Source organism: Corylus avellana, chromosome ca8 (genome assembly GCF_901000735.1).
Source record: "Corylus avellana chromosome ca8, CavTom2PMs-1.0".
In the NCBI taxonomy this organism is placed as follows: Eukaryota; Viridiplantae; Streptophyta; class Magnoliopsida; order Fagales; family Betulaceae; genus Corylus; species Corylus avellana.
Window position 1 is genome coordinate 12,434 of NC_081548.1, and position 19,743 is coordinate 32,176.

Here is a 19,743-nt window from a genome sequence, read left to right on the forward strand (position 1 = left end):
AAGAAGACATTCGAATTTTCAGCGTTTCTAGATCACAAAAATACGAATGTTCATTTGGGGTTTCAATGGGTTTCATTTGGGGTTTCAACGAGGTTTCATTTGTGATTTCAACAGGGTATTCAGGTTTCAACGGTGATATTTGGGGTTTCAACGTTGATATTTGGGTCATAAAAATGCAAAACTTCATTTATGCTTACGATAGCATGAGATAAATATCTGACTTTCTAAGCTACGCAGAAGAAAGAAATTTGAATTTTTAGTCGTTTTCAGTCACTAAAATGCGAAAATTTATCATGCTAATGGTAGCATGCTTTCTTTTCGAAGGGAGGAAATCAAAACAAAAATAAAAATAAAAAAAGATCAAAACGTTTGATTTTTAGTCGAAACAACTTGAATGAGATAAATATCGGATTTTCTAAGTTAGACAAAACTAGAAATTTGAGTTTTCAGTCGTTCTAGGTCACAAAAGTGCGAAAGTTCATTCATGCTTACGATAGCATGCGTTCTTTTCGGAGGGAGGAAAACAAGAAAAAAATATGAATGTTTGATTTTCAGCCAAAACAACATGAATGAAATAAATATCGGACTTTCTGTGATGGCCAAAACAAGACATTCGAATTTTTAGTCGTTCTGGATCACGAAAATGCCTAAGTACATTCATGCTTATGGTAGCATGTGTTCTTTTCGTAAGGAGGGAAACAAGAAAAAATCAAAATGTTTTATTTTCAGACAAATTAACATGAATGAGATAGATATCGGACTTTCTAATATGGACAAAATAAGAAATTTGAATTTTTAGTCGTTCTGGGTCACGAAAATGCGAAAGTTCATTCATACTTATGGTAGCATACGTTCTTTTCGAACTGAGGAAAACAGGAAAAAATTCTAATGTTTGATTTTTGGCCGAAACAACATGAATGAGATAAATATCAGACTTTTTGAGCTAGACAAAAAAAAAAGAAATTCGAATTTTCAGCCGTTCCGGGTCACATAAATACGAAAGTTCATTCATGCTTACGGTAGCATGCATTCTTTTCGTTGGGAGCAAAACAAGAAAAATCAGAATGTTTGATTTTCAACCGAAACAACATGAATGAGATAAATATAAGACTTTCTAAGATGGACAAAACTAGAAATTCGAATTTTTAGTCGTTCTTGGTCACGAAAATGAGAAAGATCATTCATGCTTACGATAGCATGCGGTCTTTCCGTAGGGAGGAAAACAAGAAAAAATCTGAATGTTTGATTTTCAGCCGAAACAACCTGAATGAGATAAATATCAGACTTTCTAAACTAGACAATACAAGAAATTCGAGTTTTCAGTCATTTTGGGTCACGAAAATACTAAAGTTCATTCATGCTTACCGTAGAATGCATTCTTTTTGTAGGGAATATCTAAATGTTTCATTTAGGGTTTCATTTGTGGTTTCATTTTGGGTTTCATATAGGGTTTCATTCAGGGTTTGATTTGGGGTTTCATTCGGGGTTTGATTTGGGGTTTCTTTTGAGGTTTCATATTTGGGGTTTCATTCACGGTTTCTAAGACCGGTTTCTAAAACTGGTTTCCCAAAGTAGTTTTGGAATTCGGTTTTGAGCAGTTTTAGGGTGACCACATCCCTAAAACCCTAGACATTTTTGGCCGAAACAACCTTAATGAGATAAGTATCGGACTTTCGAAGTTAGACAAAAAAAGAAATTCAAATTTTCAATCGATATGGGTCACGAAAATGTGAAAGTTCATTTATGCATACATTTGCAAAGGTTCTTTCCAAGAGGAAAACAAGAAAAAAATCTAACTATCTGATTTTCAGCTGAAACAACCTTAATGAGATAAATATCAAAGATTCTGAGCTAGGCAAAAAAAGAAATTCGAATTGTCGGTCGTTTTAGTTCACGAATATGCTAAAGTTCATTCAAGATTACAGTAGCATGCGTACTTTTTGGAGGGTGGAAAATAAGAAAAAATCCAAATGTCTGAATTCTTAATGAGAAAAATCAAAAAAAAAAAAAAAAAAAGTCTGAATGTCTGATTTTTGGCCAAAACAACCTTAATAAGATAAATATCAGACTTTCTGTGCTAAACAAAAAAAGAAATTCGAATTTTCAATCGTTCTAAGTGACGAAAATGCGAAAGTTCATTCACGCTTACGGTAGCATGCATTCTTTTCGTAAGGAGGAAAACAAGAAAATAGCAGAATGTTTTATTTTCAGCCAAAAAAAAACAAAAGCGGAAGGCCTCAAGAAGGCATTCATGGTCTTTGCCACTGTCCAGAGAAAGATCCAACAGGAAGAACATGTCAGAGGATACTGTTGTGGCGGAAATAGATGCCTTGTTGAGGCCTTTGTTTTTCCTTTTTTAGGCTGACTGGATTGAATTATTTTTGCAGGCCTTTTTTCTGTTTCTGTTGTTTGTTTGCGACTTGCACGTTGATGCTGCTACTGATGCTGATTGCTGATGCTCCCCCTCGGTCTTCATCTTCTTCCACGTTGCGGCTTCACCTTCCCTCCCCCTTCTTCCAGACCTATTACGAACATGGTTTCCCTCAAAGTTGCACTTTAGACTCTGCACCTCAAAAGTTTTCTCAAGTTCTAAATTAATCACATTTTTCTTGAACGCATTAAACCGACATGACTTATTTTGTATATTTGGTTCATTGAATTACGAACACCACAAGAGAATATATACGTGCAACAGTATATCACCGACACCACACGCATCCTTCTACAGTTCTACTAAAGCAACCTACCCCCATTGCATGATCATATCAGAGTTAGTGCCATCGACCACGTGCAAAACGACATTTATATTTGACCAGATCTACCTCGACGGAGCAGGGTGGCATATATGGCCCCCCGGTTTTGAAAGTTTAGATAATTTGAGGCCTTGAGGGGGAGCAGGGGGCCCCTCTGTAGCTTTAATAATCACTCTTGTAAAGTTGTAAGGCACACCCCACAACACATTCAAATGCACATTACAAACACCGTTAAGATGATCCACTGTGCATGATTCCCACGTTTATCTTGATGTATATAACAAGGGAGAACGCAATAAATTTGTCATAAAACTGAAATACTTCTTTGCACTTTGTATTATTCCATCCCTTGCATGTACCTACACTAATTCTAGAGCATACACAAATGAGAAGGAAGCTTAGAGTTGACAACAGTTAATGTAACACTAACTGCTGATACAGGAATAACTCACTAAAACCACCCAGATATGCATCTTCTTCAACATCCTTAGCAGCAGGCTTCAGTCCTTTAATTGTTTTGACAATTTTCTCTTCTACAGCCACAAGCCGCAACCATCTACACCAAACAAGTTCGATAGTGGAATTCGTTTTCCTGAAGTAGTGGTCTAAAGCATCAGCAGACCTTTTCCCAGCCAATAGTCAAGAAATGATCCATGACTTAAAACCACCTACCATTTTTTTTTTTCATGTAGTATGGCCAGCTGATGAGCAACTGATCATTGTAAACACTTAACGCCTATACTGCATCATTAATACCGAGTGGATATCTTCCAGCTAGCTTCATAATCAACGCAGCAATGAAGCAATAGTATATGGAGCTTCCTTTAGTTGTAGTAGATCTATTTAATTTGCTTTGCCAGCTACAGGATTCCGACCAAACTGGATTATCATTGGCTTGCCTTTGAACACATAGCCATTTCCTAGATTCTGCAACCAAGGGTATGCCAGTCATCACAACTTCAGCACATAAGCAAGATAATCAAAGGGAGAAAAAAAAAAAGAAAAAAAAAAGAAAAGAAGATTTCATTTAGTTGTAAGTAGAACTATATATGCTACTCTTTAATCGGCGAAACGTCCAAAACTAGCCATTTCCAGAAACCTAACATATTAGTATAAAAAACCTCTCTCCCCATTCTTTATTTTTTATTTTTATGTTTTGTTAGTAACAAGTCAGCCTCTACATGTGAAAAAGTATACATGTTTTCTCAAAATATTTCAAATAGAGGATGTGGGAAGTTCTCTAAAAAGTGTGTTATGTTTTGTTTTTTTTAAAATGTTTTTTTTTTCCTGAAAAGCATTTTATGTTTTGTTGTTTGAAAAGTGTTTCGTTTGGTAACTTAGTTTGAAAATGTGTATTTTTGTATTTGAACAGAGAAAAGAGTTTTAAAATACGTTAGCAAACATATTCTTAGGCTTTTTAGAATATTACTTAAAAGAGTTTTAAAATACGTTAGCAAACATATTCTTAGGCTTTTTAGAATATTACTTCAATTAGCGTTAGGCTTCTTGGCCCTTTTACCAGAAAAGCCAAGGCCATGAACAATGGTATCAATAGGATTGTTCATATTTATGAAGCTTTAACCTATTTCATATGTTGTAGGACCAAAAGTTACAGTAGCAACTACATTCAATTTTGATGTAAACCTAGAGTTTAACTCTTATGTTCATATCACAACATCATTCATTGTGCTAAATATATGGCTATAATCCTAAAAGTCCAATTTAATAATCAGGTTTCCACCGTTCCATCTCCTTCTATCTATGCTCGCTGGTAGGCCATCCCCTAGATTCATTTACAGAAATAAGTACATTGCTGAAGCTAACTTTGATAATGGTAGCAATTCCTTTGCCGCCATTTAGGTGGGAGAGAAATAACAAGACGGCTTCCTGAAAGTGGATTCTTAAGGTTGAACACTGAAAGTGATGAGGCAGTTCATGTTAAATAAATTAGTACATAATATGACTTATGCTAAAAAAATCCGAGGGAGCTTAGTATGTGGATATCAAAATGTCAATAGATATACTTCCATAGGCTCTCCCAACCAAATAATGGTTTGAAAATGGGATTTTTGCGATCAAACTAGCAAATCCTACCGATCTTTCTTTTGAGATCAAGAGAAGACTAATCTTGTTTTATTGCATTTTCCTTTTCTCAGGTCTGGACTGCATTTGCATTTCAATGATTTGAAATTGGATCCTAGGCAGCCAAATGGAACCTTCTTAACAGCTAGTATGGATTCTGAAAACCAATTTCCAAACAGCATTCATTTTGAAACTGAAGTACAGCTACTTAAAATTGGGAGGCATGTCAGTGAGTTACTGAGGAACCCGAAAGAATTTATGATGAATCATTTAGATTACTCTATCAACCAGGTATTGCATTATAAGTTTTATAGCGACTTAAGGCTCACACAATAACATCATAGGATATAGCACATAAAAAGGAACAAGGGCCAGCTGAACAAAATATTCTATATGAAAGGGCTAAGATGCTGCAGAAACACAGGCACATCAGATTGCATTCTGTAAGGTACATACCAACGCACGATGCGCAAGTTCAACCGAAGGAAATGTCACAAAAGCTTGACCTCTCATTCTTCCCTCCTGAAATCCAATTTTATTACTTTTAGGTCCAAAATTCAGGAACTATAGCACTTAAACTTGATTGCAAATGTTAATCAATCAAGAAATTAATATGATATGTCAGGTCCACGAATTGTTTTCCATCCACTGAAACATCCCATGTAAAGAAGGCTTTGCTAATGCTTTCACAATCACAGACATGAATTTTTCCAAATGCCTATGTATGGTGAAATAATCCTCTAGTTTGTCATCTAATTATAAGTACCATATTTGTTTAGTGAAATGTTCAGTTAATGCTTAAGATTAAGGAAAAAATACACTTTACTCTCTTGAAATATTCACATTTGCGTTTTGGCACTCAATGTTTAAAAATTAACAAAACACCCCCACAATGTATCTGACATTGGCATAAAACACCATCCATCCATCAAATCTGTCTATTTGGACGAAAACCAAGTCACATGCGTGGCACGTGACATTTTTGAACCGAAACTTTCGAAAATGCCCTCGGAGGTAAAGTTTAAACATTAAATGACTTCCCCGCGGGGGGATGTAAAAAAATAGATACACTAAACCTAAAACTTAAAACAAAAAGTTAAAATTCAAAATAAAATAAAAAATAAATTAACAGAAAAAACCAAAAACTAAACCTAAACTTTAAACAAAAAGTTTATATACAAAATAAAAAAATAAAAAATAAAAAGAAGTGGGGGGTGGCCAAGCCATTTGGGGGTGGCTCAGCCCCCTCGATTTAGCCAAGTGGGTAGCCAAGCTACCCCCATTCGGCTGGTATGGGGGTACCAAACCACCCATGTGTCGCATAGGGGTGGTTCGACCACCTCATATGCCCGAATGGGGGTGGCTAAAACCACCCCAAATGGGTTTAGGAGGTGGTCGAAACCACCCCAAATGGGTTTGGGGGTGGCTTAGCCAAAGGGGATGGCTCGGCCATCACCCACTTCTTCTTTTTTTGTAAGTTTTAGGTTTAGGTTTTTGTTTTTGTTTAGGGTTTTTGTTTTTTTTTGTTTTTTTGTTTTTTTTTTTTTATTGTAGTTTTTTATTTTATTTTTTCTTTTAATTTCTTTTTTATTTTGTATATAAACCTTTTGGGTAATATCAAAGAAGTTTTATAAAAAGCGTAGGTGGTTTTTCTCTCTTCTCTCTTCACAAGTTGGTTTTTCTCTCTTCTCTCTCATCCATTTCCGCCTGAGTACAAGCGCGTGGGTGGCACGTCTAGCTTGTTAGCTGTTTGGTTAACGTTATGGCTGCTTCGAGAAGGTAGTTGGTGGAGTCCAAAGTTTTTGAGTTACTGATTAAGAGTGGGGCTTCAAGGGTGAGGATTTTTGAAAGAAGTAATAGGAAACAAAAAACCATCTTTCTGTAGAAGGATGAGTTGGTGTGGTTGGCGCACATTATAGAGGACTTGGTGGCAGTGGAATCTTCTGAGGTTTTTTGGGACCAATCCAGAGCAGGGTATCCACGGATAATTGCACAGAAATGCTCCAACAGACATGGGCAGTTCCTGACGGTAGAAGAATATGATGGTAGGCATAGGAGTGGCTCGATTATTATACCAGAAGGCGTTATGGTCAAGGATGGAAACGTTTCATATCGGAGGTGCGTCTAGCTAAGTCTTCTCTGTGTGAGTTTAGGGAGGTCAGGGAAGTTAATAAGAATTATGAAGGGGGCGGGAAGGAGGAGTTATGCGGAAGTTTTGGGGTCATTGCTGCAGCCGGCAGAGGACTGTTTCAATGCTTACGCTGAGCCAATAGCCAGGGTGCCAAGGTGGTTGAAAGAGGCCCATGCAGAGAAGGATAAGCAAGTCCAGCTTTCTACTGTACAGGAGGGGGGTTCGCACAAGTCCTTAATTTCGGTGAGGTCGGTCAGTGGCTGTGTGGAGGGCCTGAAGAAGAACCAGTTCTTTGGTGGGGAGGGAACGTGCAACCCAAAGGTAGGGTAGCCACTGGGTGTTCACAGCAGAGTTCCGGCAAGCAGGTTTCCGTCTCCAGCGAGTAGGTCGATCACCACGACGAGGCTGACAGCATCGGAATGTGGTGCTAACCACGTGAAGGGATGGGAGGGGGTAGGTTGCCATGACGTGTAGTCCTGGTTTCGTGTAAAATTTGATCTCATTAATGTAAAGGAGTTGTTGAGAAGACTAAGAGGTGAGGTGGACGTGGGTCTAGACAGACTCGAATGTGCTATTAGATTTGTGGAAGGCCTGAGTGTTTCTCCTAGGTCTGGTGGGGCTTGCGACTGTGGGCTGGCAAGAGGTGACAAACATAAGCAAGGAGTGGCCCAGCCCAAGAAGGTTATTAGGGGACGGCCCAAGCATGGTAGGGGCTCTCAACCGGTCAAAATGTATTTTAGGAGAAAGGTTACTTGGCCCGTGGAGAAAGGAGAGGTATCGAACACAGGACCGAAGCCGGTTGGTGCGCCAGACTGTTCGATGGGAGGTCCAAATGCTCCAGTGGACGTCGCTGGTAACTTTGTAAGTCCCGATGCTAGGTCGTTGTCCTGTGCCAGGGAGGCCCACGTCAATTCTGTCCCGCAGATCGTCTCTACGTCTCCGGCAGAGGTGCTGACAAAGGAAGTTTCGTCCAGTGAGGGGCAGCGAGGAAGATTCCGGCAAGGGATGGTGCGCTGGGAGATGTTTCGACGGTGGGCTCCATGACCAAGGCTACGTCGACGATGGAGTTAAGCGATCAAGCATCAGGTTCTCCGGTTAAGGCGTAAGAGCCTCTTCTCAGTCTTCCCGACCAGAGTTCTCCGAAGGGGGGCTCGAGCGTTTCTGCTCCGGGGATTCTGGGTATTAAGCCTGGTAAGTGGGTGTCACCGGTTTTCTCTGGGTCTGCTACCGGTGACTGTGAGGAGTCTGGGAGGGGAGATTCTCTGGGGAGCAACCCCGTTGAACAGTCTCTGGGTGTTTCTATGTTGGGTATTCTGGGCAAGGAGCCAGGGATTTGCACGTCACAGGTTGATAATTTGGGTGGAGTTTCTATAGCAGTGGAGGGTTCAATTTCCCAGGAGTCTTTTGTCCCAGACTCTCTCCATGAGGAGCCGTTGGAGGAGCAGGAGAGGGTCTTTATCATCGAGGCATGCAAGGAAGTTGGCCTATCTTGTGATGGAGAAGAAGGAAAGCTTGAGGAGACCATTGGGGTACTTATGGCTGACAACAAAGGCAATGAATTGGAAAGGGAAGAGTGTACTCCTGCAGTTAAAAAAGGTAAGAGGGAGCTTTTTAATTTGCAGTCTTCTGTCAATTTTTTGGAGTATTCGTCAAGGGACAGGAACAAGGAGAGGGCCAGTCAAGTTAAATCATGAAGCTCAAGATTCTTTCATGGAATGTGAAAGGATTGAATGAGAGGGATAAAAGGTTGAGGGTTAGGAATTTGCTTAGAAGTTGGAAGGCAAATGTTGTTTGTTTCCAAGAGACGAAGATGGACGCGTGGGAGTTTGCGGGGGTGCTGTGGTGTATCGGTGGGGATTTCAATGTCACTATCTATCCTAGTGAAAGGTCGAGGGGAGCTCATTCACGGTCGGCAATGAGGGATTTTGGTGAGTTCATCTCGGATCAGGGTCTCATGGACCTTCCCTTAGTGGGGGGGATTTCTACTTGGTCAAATAATAATTCTTGGTCTAGGCTTGACCACTTTCTTGTCTCCCCGGATTGGGAAGCCCGCCACCCGGACTTGCGTCAAAAGTGCATGCTTCGGGTTTGCTCCGATCATGCCCCTATTATTTTGGACTGCAATTCTCATTCGGGAGGCAAAAGGCCTTTCAAATTTGAGAATATGTGGCTCAAAGTGGAAGGTTTTGTGGATAAAGTGCGCAGCTAGTGGGACTCGTATTATTTTCAAGGTACACCGAGTTTCATTCTTTCTAAAAAGATGCAAGCTCTAAAGTGGGATATTAGGAGATGGAATGCTCAAGATTTTGGCAACGTGGGGGTTTGTATTAAGGCTCGTATGGAAGATCTTAAAACTCTGGACAGGGTGGAGGAAGAGAGAGGTTTATCCACGGAAGAGATCGAGAGGAGAAGGGTGCTCGCAAGTGAGTTAGAATTCTTCCTCCTTCAAGAAGAAATCAGTTGGAGGCAAAAATCTAGGATCCGTTGGTTGAAAGAGGGTGACAAGTGTACAAAATTCTTCCATCGGATTGCTAATGCCAATCGAAGACAGAATTATATTGAGTTTCTGAACATTCATGGCACTACTACTTTTGATCAAGAGGCTATTAGTAGTCATATCACTCGCTTTTATGAGTCGCTCTTCATAGAGACTCTTAGTTGGAGACCGAATTTGGATAATCTTCATTTCGATATGTTGGAGGTGGATGAGTCTTCTAGTCTGGAAGTTCCTTTTGAGGAAAGGGAGGTGGTGAAAAAAATGGATAGGGACAAGGCTCTAGGCCCGGATGGTTTTTCTATGGCTTTCTCCCAAGATTGGTGGGAGGTGATCAAAAAGGACATCATGGCTGTTTTTGCGGAGTGCTATGATTGAAGTAAATTCGAAAAAGGTCTCAATGCTGCGTTTATTGCTCTTATTCCGAAGTTGCATGGGGCGTCCGATCTGAAGGATTTCCGCCCTATCAGCCTTGTGGGGGGGATTTATAAGATTATTGCGAAGGTTTTAGCTAATAGAATGAGGGGAGTCATGAATCGGGTCATTTCCAACCCGCAGAACATTTTCGTCAAAGCTAGACATATTTTGGATTTGGTGCTTATTGCCAATGAATGCCTGGACAGCCGTCTCAGATCTGGGGATCCCGGTCTCTTATGTAAGTTGGATATGGAGAAGGCTTATGATCACATGAACTTGAAGTTTTTACTCTACTTATTAAAAAGGTGGTGCGGCTTTAGTGAGAAATGGTGCTCATGGATTGAACATTGTATCTCGTCGGTGTGGTTCTCGGTATTGATCAATGGCTCTCCTTCCGGTTTCTTTGAGAGTTTGCATGGGGTTAGACAAGGTGACCCCCTCTCGCCTTTTTCGTTCATTATGGTCATGGAAGCATTCAGCAGGATGATTAATGCTTCTATTAGTAGAGGTTTCATCAACGGCTTCTATGTGGGTGCCAGAGAGACTGAGCGGGTTACTATTTCTCATCTTCTTTTTGCTAATGATACGCTAGTTTTTTGTGGGGCAGCTCCTGAACATGTTAGATTTATTAAAGCCCTCATTATTGGTTTCGAGGCAGTCTCAGAGTTAAAAGTTAATCGGGAAATTTGTTTTGGCCCCAGTCGGAGGTTCGGTTGAGATGAGCGAGTTGGCTGGTATTTTGGGTTGTGGCACTAGTTCTTTACCCTTGAAGTATCTGGGTCTTCCGCTAGGGGCTTCATTCAAGCTTTTGGCTATTTGGCATGACATGTTGGAGAAAATTCCTAGAAGGTTGGCCCCTTGGAAGCGCTCATATTTGTCCAAGGGGATGAGGCTCACTCTCATCAAGAGCACTTTATCCAATCTTCCCACCTATCTTTTGCCTCTTTTCCCCAACCCAATTTCCGTGGCGAATCGCATTGAGAAGATTCAACGGGATTTTTTATGGGGGGGTTCAAGGACGAGCCTAAGTTCCATTTGGTCAGTTGGCACGAGGTTTGTTCTCCGATTGCTGAGGGTGGTCTAGGGATTTGGAGCTTGCATCTTTTTAATCAAGCTCTCTTGGGGAAATGGTTATGGAGATTTGCAAATGAGGAAGAAGCTTGGTGGAGAAGTATCTTGGTGGCAAAGTATGGGGTGTATTGGGGTGGTTAGCGTTCTAAAGTTCCTCGTGGAACGCATGGGGTAGGGTTATGAAAACACATTTGTAGGGGTTGGAGGTCGTTTCGGTGCCATTTCATATTGGATCCTGGTTTGGTGGGGAAAGTCAAATTTTGGGAGGATTTATGGTGTGGCGAGATGTCCCTCAAGGATGCCTTTCCGGGCCTTTTTAATATTGCTAGCAACAAGGATGCTGCGGATATCCAGGAGTGTGTAAATGGGATGGTTCACTGGAATGTTACTTTTACTCGTAAAATTCATGATTAGGAGGAGATGGTCTTAGCCTCTTTCTTCTCGCTCTTGTATTCGTTATCGATTCGTGGGGAAGGGGAGGACCGGATGTGGTGGATCCCTTCAAGAAAAGGGAAGTTTAAGGTACGCTCTTTCTATAGGATGCTTGTCTTTAAAGAGTCTAACCACTTCCCGTGAAAAAGTATTTGGCGCACCGAGGCACCTTCGAGAGTGGCGTTTTTTGCATGGTTGGCCGCCCTTGGGAAATCTCTCACGTTGGATAATGTTCGAAAGACAGGTATTGTTGTGATTAATCGATGTTGTATGTGTGAATCGGATGGGGAGTCTGTGGATCATCTCTTTCTTCATTGTGGGGTTGCGTGCAAATTGTGGGATGTTATCTTCTCTCGTTTCAACATGAGTTGGGTTATGCCTAGAAGCGTCAAGGAGATGTTTGCTAGTTGGTGGTTGGGCGGTAGAACTAGGGCCGGCAATTTTGACACAACCCGCGAACCCGACACGAAAAAATAGGTATTAGGTTTTGGCTTATCAGGTTCGGGTCCCGGTAATTTCGTGTCTGGCTGGTTGACCCGCTAGACCCTTTTTCTTTTTCTTTTTCTTTTTTTTATTATTCTTTCTTCTTCAGGATAAGGCAATCAAGGCAGATGACAGATCTGCCAGTCTGCCTCTCTCACTCGTCACTCTCTGCTTGCTCTCTCTCTATCAAGTGACAGTCTCGGTCTCTCAGGCTCTCACTCTCCCTCCGTCTCGGCGTCTCCCAACTCTCCCTCTCGAGTCTCGGCTCTCTCTCTCGGGTCTCCCTCCTCGCCGTCGCCGTTAGGTGTTAGAAAGGCATCCTCACCGTCGCCGTCCTCACCGATATTTCCTACCAAACAAACAAAGCTTTAGAGATTACTGGTATGGAGATTTTCTACTAGTTTATAAGCACGGTAAGGATGAGCACTGATCTAAATTTTCTCGCTCTGCCCCCTCAAAAAAAAAACAAAACAAAACAAAACAAAACAAAACAAAGAGGAAAATTGGAAAAAGGAAGGAAAGAGAACACTTCATACTTCCGACACCTTCTTTCTCGGTCTCTGCAACTGCAAGTCTGCAATGGCGTTTCACAGGCCCACAAAGCCCAAACCAAAACCAAGATCCCTAATCCTCTTGCTCTTACTGGCCATAGCAGCAATTGCCCTCTTGTTCCTCTTCTCTTCCCTCATTTCCATAAATGGGTTCTCTTCATATATTACAATTTTTTTTTTTTTTTAAAAAAAAAAAAATTTATAGTTTAGGGTTTTAACGGGTCGTGTCGGATTATGTTTACCCGATTAGACCTGATTATTCTAAACGGGTAAAACGGGTCATGTCGGGTTACCCGGCTATTTTCGTGTCATAATCGTGTCAGACCCGATTACTCGTTTAGCTTAACGGGTAATCATGTAATGGGTATAGGCTAATTGTGTAATGGGTACCTGCGGGTCATAATCGGGTTGTGTCAGGTACCCATTTTGCCACCCCTAGGTAGAACCCGTAGTGCCGTGGTATGGAAGATGGCTCCCCTTTGTCTTTTATGGTGCCTTTGGAAGGAAATGAATGCGAGATGCTTCGAGGATTTGTCAAGAAACCTTGAGGACCTGGTTCATTTCTTTTTGTATATGCTTTTCACATGGACTGCAGGCTGGCTTGTTCCTTTAGTGATCAATTTTTCTGATTTTCTCTTTATGTTCTCCTTCCTTCTCCCATACTTAGTCGCTCTCTTGTATACCTCCTGTGTACTTGGGTTGTGCTCCTTTACGCTCTTTAATGCATTATATATATATATAAACCATTTTTTTCGGTTTTTTTTTTTTTTTTTTAATTTTTTTTACACTTTATCCCTTCAAAGTCATTTATGTTTACACTTTACCCCTAAGATCATTTTCGAAAGTTTTGGTTAAAAAAGGTCACGTGCCACGAACGTGACTTGGTTTCCATCCAAATGGATGGATGGTGTTTTTTGCCAACATCAGATACAATGTGGAGGTTTTTCGTCACTTTTTAAACATTGGGACCAAAATGCAAATGTGTGAATACTTCAGGGGGTAAATTGTATTTTCCCCTAATATTAATAGCATTGGCAGTGGCTTTTGTTTCCAAGTTGTATTCATGCTCTTAATGTACAATCATAGGATCGAGTCCTGCATAAGGCTTTCATAACTGAACTTCTCTAAAAGATAACCAACAAGTGGTTTTGATAAGAAAAAGATAACCAAACCTTGTACTTCATGTACTTCAAGAATCAGAACTCTTAAAAAAATAAATATAAATTTAAACAACTAAGGACTTGGAACTAAAAAGATCTTGATTTAAATGTAAAAAGACAACTCAGAGACTCCACCTGCATAAGCTTCACGCGAAGACCAGATTTTGCCGCATCAATGCTTCCAAATATTGACCCTAAAGCACATACAGTAAGATATAATAAGCCAGAACTGTCTTTTTGACAACATTGTTAGAAGTATTATACACAACATTAATTATTTGACGAACAAAAAAGATTTAACAGACAATTATTTCACAGAATACAATCATAAAGTAACCTTTTCTTTTTGAAACAGGCATGAAAGTTGCTAGATAGGTACCATTGATCAAAAACTAAACTTAATTTTGGATTAACTAGCAATAACCAGTGTTCGTGATCTCACCAAAAATGAAGTAGAAGTCATCAGCTATCACGTCCTTTGCCAAGTTCTTCACATACAACACAGAAGCAGAACATCCAGCTGCATAGTTCTACAAAAAAATCCAAAAGAGCTTCAATTAATCATTCAATGAGTAAATATTTGCTAGTCAAAATCATTCTGATCCAGTTGTATGTATTTTGTTTAAAATAGCAAATCCACAAGATTGATATAAGTTAGTGTTGAGCAGTCCATACTTTTAATCACATTCAGTACCTTAAACATTGGTAGTGATAAAATTTCCTCTGGGGGCAACTTTCCACTCTCTAATTCTTCTGGGGTTGCATAAGGTTTAATATCTGAACCCTCTCTGTCTGGGTCCTCTCTTTCCGTGCTATCATCTTTCTGTTCATTCTGAATCACTTTTGGGGCAATTTTGATCTGCAACCCAACCAAGAACAGGATATCAAAAAATAAGAAAGGTAAGAGATTCGCTTACAATCATTTATTTCAAAAAAGAAAATGACCTGTAATACAGAGTTCTTTTTTTTAATCAGCGGAATCTCTTTCGGGACCAGCATGGTAGGTTTCACTCCAACAGCTTCATGAACGACATCTTTATCAACTGCAGGGCCCACAATTGCTTCTTGCCTGAGACGCTTTCGACCAGATTTTGCTGAAGCTCCAACAGAATAGGCTTTTCCATTAATCTCCTAAAAGCATCACAGTAAAATTAGAATCCACAAGGATTACATAACAGGTTTAAAAGCCAACTCAAGGATTTTCCTTGAGGTTCCATCTCTTTCAATGCACTTCTGCAGAAGTGTAGAGATTCATCCACAATGCTAATCAAAGAAACATTGTCAAGATTCTCCCCAAATCTCGTAATTAAGTGTCCACACATTTTTTTTCTTGAAAAAAGGATGCAGGTTAAAAAAAAGATTAGCAAAAAAATCAACCGCAGAGGTTTTCCTGTTCAAACAACTAAAAACAAAGTGACAGTGAATGTAACTGTTGCTTGAAGACAAAAGGTATCATTTGAGTATATACAAACTAAACCGCATAATATTTGACCAAATATTTTAGGTAATCAGTGCAAGAGGTTACCTCATCTGAAGATTCCATTTCCGACTCATCACTGGACAGATCTGCCAAATGAGGTTTTGCAGGTACAGGAGGGGGAGGTGGTGGTGGTGCAGGTAGTGAAGGTGGTAGGGGTGGAATTGGTAGAGCCATACGAAATGGAGCTGGAATATTCATTTTGTTCATCAAGTGCAACACCTAGAATTACAAGGTAGGTTGTAAAATATATGTCTCATTATGCTCATGAAGTTAAGTAGACTAGAATGATGCACATATATAACCATGGAGCTGAAGGAAGGAAAACCAGTAAATTGTTCTATTAGCACTTCAGAAGATTGGAGACAACCTGTGTATAAAAGCGAGGAACGGCAATAAGAGCATTTACAATGTTGGTCAGTATATTTCCATCTGGTGGAGGGTAAGCATACCTGTAACACGAGATCTATTAAAATCTAAAATAGACACAAACCAATCTAAAGATTTCTATGTCATCCAAAGAAGGTTTTGAAAGAAAACTTCACATGTTAGACTACATAAGTATTACTTTTCAGTCAAATCAAAGTACTGAATGATAAGCTTGGGCACAAAAATCGTTATATTCAATAACAAAAGAGCCAAATTAGTATTGCCTCTTTCATTCTGATTAATGAACTGACATTGCCTATGGATCTGAGATTTCACAAAGAGCCGAAATGTAAAGTCCAGAAATAATAACGTGCATGCCTAAATTGTTGTGCCTGTAAGGTAGAAAATTTAAGGACAGCTCATAGAAGACATGAAGAAAGGAGCTGTATCGACAGTGAAATGGAAAAACGTACTCAAGGTGAGGAGGAAATGGATAGTCGACACCAAGCCTTGGGGCAATGGGTTCACTAGCAGGCATAGACCCATAACTGAAGCGTTGAGTAGCATCATTGGCCAAAGAAGTGGGTGGAATAGCATCCTCCCCGGAATGAGCTTGACTTGCTTTATGTGTGGAATCCAGGGTTGGCTTATTACTAGATCTCTCCACTGATAAGACTTTACCAAGAAACCTCAGCCTAACAAAACCCAATAACAAAGGCAGTGGCATACTTTTTAATGCAATTGAACTGAACTGGATCATAATCAGTAAAAGTGTAAATGTTCAGACAAGAATGAACTATCCCAAAACAATATAATACCCATTTAACTGACGATGCGCCTGGTAAGCCACAGCTTCATTCTTGAAATCCAAAAATACACAGTTTCTCAATCTGTAGAAAGACAAGGAAAAAAAGAGAGCAATTGAGAAAGAAGGAACGGTGATTGGATTGAAACACCAAAGCAAAAGCCAAAACAAAAAAAAACAAAAAAAAAAAAATTGACGCACTTAGGAACAGAGCAAGGACGGACAGAGGAAGCACCGTAGTGGGAGAAGAGTCTGAGGAGGGTGTCAAGAGGAATGGCTTCGGGAAGGTGCCGAATCAAAAGGGTTATCACTGCTTCTTCCACTTCTGATGCTTTTCCATGAAATGCTTTTGCTTCTTCTTCCTGCTGCATCTGATTCTGAGGGTTTATGTAAAGTTGCGACGCGGAGGAGGGAAGTGCAGCCATCGTTAGAACTTAGAGAGAGCAATTACATTTGTTCTTCTACCGAGAGTCTTAAGGCCGATGCCCCTGGGGCTGGGGCAAACCTCACAACTTGGTTTGGTTTCTGTCAAGTTGAGTTGCTTGTTGGACTGAATAACCGTCCATACAATTTGGATAGATTCATAGCCCAAGTATAAATCCATCAATACTAAAACGGCCCATCCATAGCCCAGAGATCGTCATTTCAAGCCCATAACCATATCAACTGCCTCCTTTCAAATTCTCCTCCTTTGTCCAAGCTGTTAACGACAACAATAACAAATAAACATCAAATTTGAACATTTCACGTATAACCTTTACTCAATTGCTTGGAAAATGGCTTTGGAATAACAAAAAAAAAAAAAGAAAAGACATATAGAACTTTTGGTATGTACCTTTATTCGCACATATGGTCTAGCTGGGACGTGGAGACATATCTTATGAGGGCATAAGAACTTTTGGTATGTAGATCTAAGATGCGATGCTTTGGCGAGTGCTGAAATAAAATTATTTATGAGGGCACTCCATGGGGAGGAATTAAGGTGCTTTGGAATTTGGATGGAAGGGTCTTCTCTATAAACCCTAAACCCTAAACAAGAAAACACTAAAAACACTTCAACAACACAAAAAACAAGAAAAACCCCCAAAAACACCAAAACCCTCCAGAAGCTCAAAAAAAAAAAAAAAAAAACGAAAAAACCCTAAAAAAAAGGAAAAACCTCCAAAAAACACGAAAAACCTCCAAAAACACGAAAAAACAGTCCAAAAAAAAAATCCTAAAACCACTAAAAACCATGAACAATCTTAAAAAACATGAAAAACCTATCCAAAAACAAAAAACACAAAAACCCTTCAAAAACACGAATGATTATTTCTCTTGGTCGCCGCTAATGATATGAGAAAATTTTAAAAAATAAATAAAAATGATCAATAGCGAATGATATGAGCAAATTAAAATTAAAAATTAAAAAAAAAAAAAGCTTTTATTATATATAATAAAAAATAAAAATAAAAATAAAAAAGCCACAAATTTAATATGTAAAAGTTATAATTTTGGTTGTAAAAAAAATTAAAAAAATAAATAAAAATAAAAATAAAAAAAGCCCCAAATCCTCTTCATTTGTGCTAAACTAAGATTACTTACCCAAAATTTAGGGCATTGATAAAACTACGGGCATATGACATTCAAAGGCTAAACTTTACCAGCAATTGGAAGTAGGAAATAATTAAAGGCAAGGCATTAGACAAAGAACAATGATTTGAAACCTTCGAAAATGAAAACTTCTGTATAATTTAAAATCATATGCGTTACAGAAAGATTAGATACTCCTAATGTATACAACCACCTGCAATGATTTGACATCTTTACACTAACAAAATATGCAAGATAACTCCCTCCCTATGGAATGGTTCTTTCCCAAGAAATAAATAAAAGCAAACTTTTTTTTCCTTTTCCTTCTTAGAGATTGTTAAACTTCAAAACCAAAACATTAACAATGTAGGAAGAGAAGAGAGTTGAACAAAATGTGTATTATGCAAGACAAGCAATAAGAAAAATACAATCAAGAATATCTGTACATAATGCAATCAAGAATATGTGTATTAAAGTAATCTTAATCTCAAGGTACATAATACAATCAAGAAAATGAAAATAGAAATTTGTTTTTTAGTTGACTGCACTATTGCCCTTCCCCATCAAATCAATCAGAATGAGAATCTTCTAGAAAGGGATATAGAGGTCAAGAACTTAAATAAACAACAAACTTCTTCAACAGAACAAGACAAGACATTGACATTTTCTTACTCCTTTTTGATTTTTTTGGATACAAAAGAAGCTCACCACAAACAAAGAAGGCATCTGCTCAAGGAAAACAGAAAGGGACGACTCAAACCATATGCCAAACAAAACGCAGCAATTTAAATTGACACACACACACGGCCTTCCACATATCCATGAGTAGATATTAGGGATAAGTATTATCAGTAGTTTATTCTAAGGTCTAGGTTCCCTCAAAACCTAAAATCTATCCCCGTTACGTATTCACGTAACAGTAGATTCATCATCCTCACAATTAACCTTCCATAGCACTCTTCAGCAAATGCAAGATAACCATAGCAGATACACAACCCAAACTAAAAATTTCTCCAAGCATAATATTTCACAAAATAAACCTAGTTTATGATACCTCAAATCATACTCCTAATACTAAGACCGCCTCACCATGTGCATCACTACAATAACTCTAGGAGCCCATAACCACTCAAATGAAGACAAGACCAAAATTAGAACCTTCTAAGTCTTGCACATTCATTTTCATTTCGATACCAAATGAACCAAAGAGCATCAAGAAAATTGAAGCAACTCTAATTGGCTTACATGTAATGATGAATACACATTCAAAAGCAATAAAGAGACTGCACTAATTGAATGCCAAAAACTATGGAATGAACTACAAACACGTATCCCACGGATAACATGAGTCGAAATATTAATACTTAAACCTGACTGGGCACTAACTACAAACACGTCAAGATAACATGAGTCTGTTTAGCACGTTCCTGGACGTGTCTGTTTTTGCGGAGGGAGGTCGTAAAGGAGTCATCTGGCTCCCGGAGGGTCGTTATGGGCGAGGGTAGGCTGGCGTCGATTTGCGGGTGAGCTGCGACTAATGTTGGCTCCGACTGAAGGGAAGAATGGGTCTTTGGAGTCTGAGACCTTTCCTCTGCCGAGGATGAAGACCATACAGACTGAGTCCTCCTGAGTAGATGCGCCTGCGAGATGTTCTCAGGGACGGTCTTTTGCGGAGGTGTTACAATCAAAGCTGTGCTCTGAGGTGATTAACAGGGGTTCGAAGGGGCGGTCTTCGCATTGCATGGATCTCTTCCCGGTGTCGCAGTGTTTTGAGGTGGGGAACGGCGGAATTGAGCAGAGGCTCGCCGTGGATTGCTTTGAGCTGGAGAAGCCTTCTTCGCTGGCGGCTGGCTCTTCGAAGGAGATGAAGGGCAATTCGGTCAAACAATGGGTCAAACATCTCTTAGGGTTTATTCATTCAGAAATGGGCCGGATTCTTACTGGGC

At 39.6% G+C, this 19,743-nt stretch overlaps 1 protein-coding gene across 2 annotated transcripts; it reads right to left on the minus strand.

Moving 5' to 3' along the window:
• Positions 1-3,041: 3,041 nt before the first annotated feature.
• LOC132190714 (U11/U12 small nuclear ribonucleoprotein 65 kDa protein-like) lies at positions 3,042-19,673 on the minus strand. 2 transcript variants are annotated; one of them, XM_059605764.1, is made up of 13 exons: positions 19,168-19,673; positions 17,061-17,254; positions 16,427-16,925; positions 16,239-16,310; positions 15,894-16,115; positions 15,422-15,503; positions 15,100-15,273; positions 14,520-14,705; positions 14,269-14,433; positions 14,017-14,104; positions 13,710-13,768; positions 5,292-5,357; positions 3,042-3,680 (listed from the first exon to the last, which is right to left on the minus strand). In XM_059605764.1, exons 3-13 carry the CDS (start codon positions 16,648-16,650, stop codon positions 3,597-3,599), a joined length of 1,422 nt encoding a protein of 473 aa, XP_059461747.1. In that variant the 5' UTR covers positions 16,651-16,925; positions 17,061-17,254; positions 19,168-19,673; the 3' UTR covers positions 3,042-3,596. The 2 variants fall into 2 exon arrangements, with proteins under 2 accessions (XP_059461747.1, XP_059461748.1); XM_059605765.1 differs by lacking the exons at positions 5,292-5,357; positions 19,168-19,673 and having other exon boundaries at positions 17,061-17,354.
• Positions 19,674-19,743: the final 70 nt, after the last annotated feature.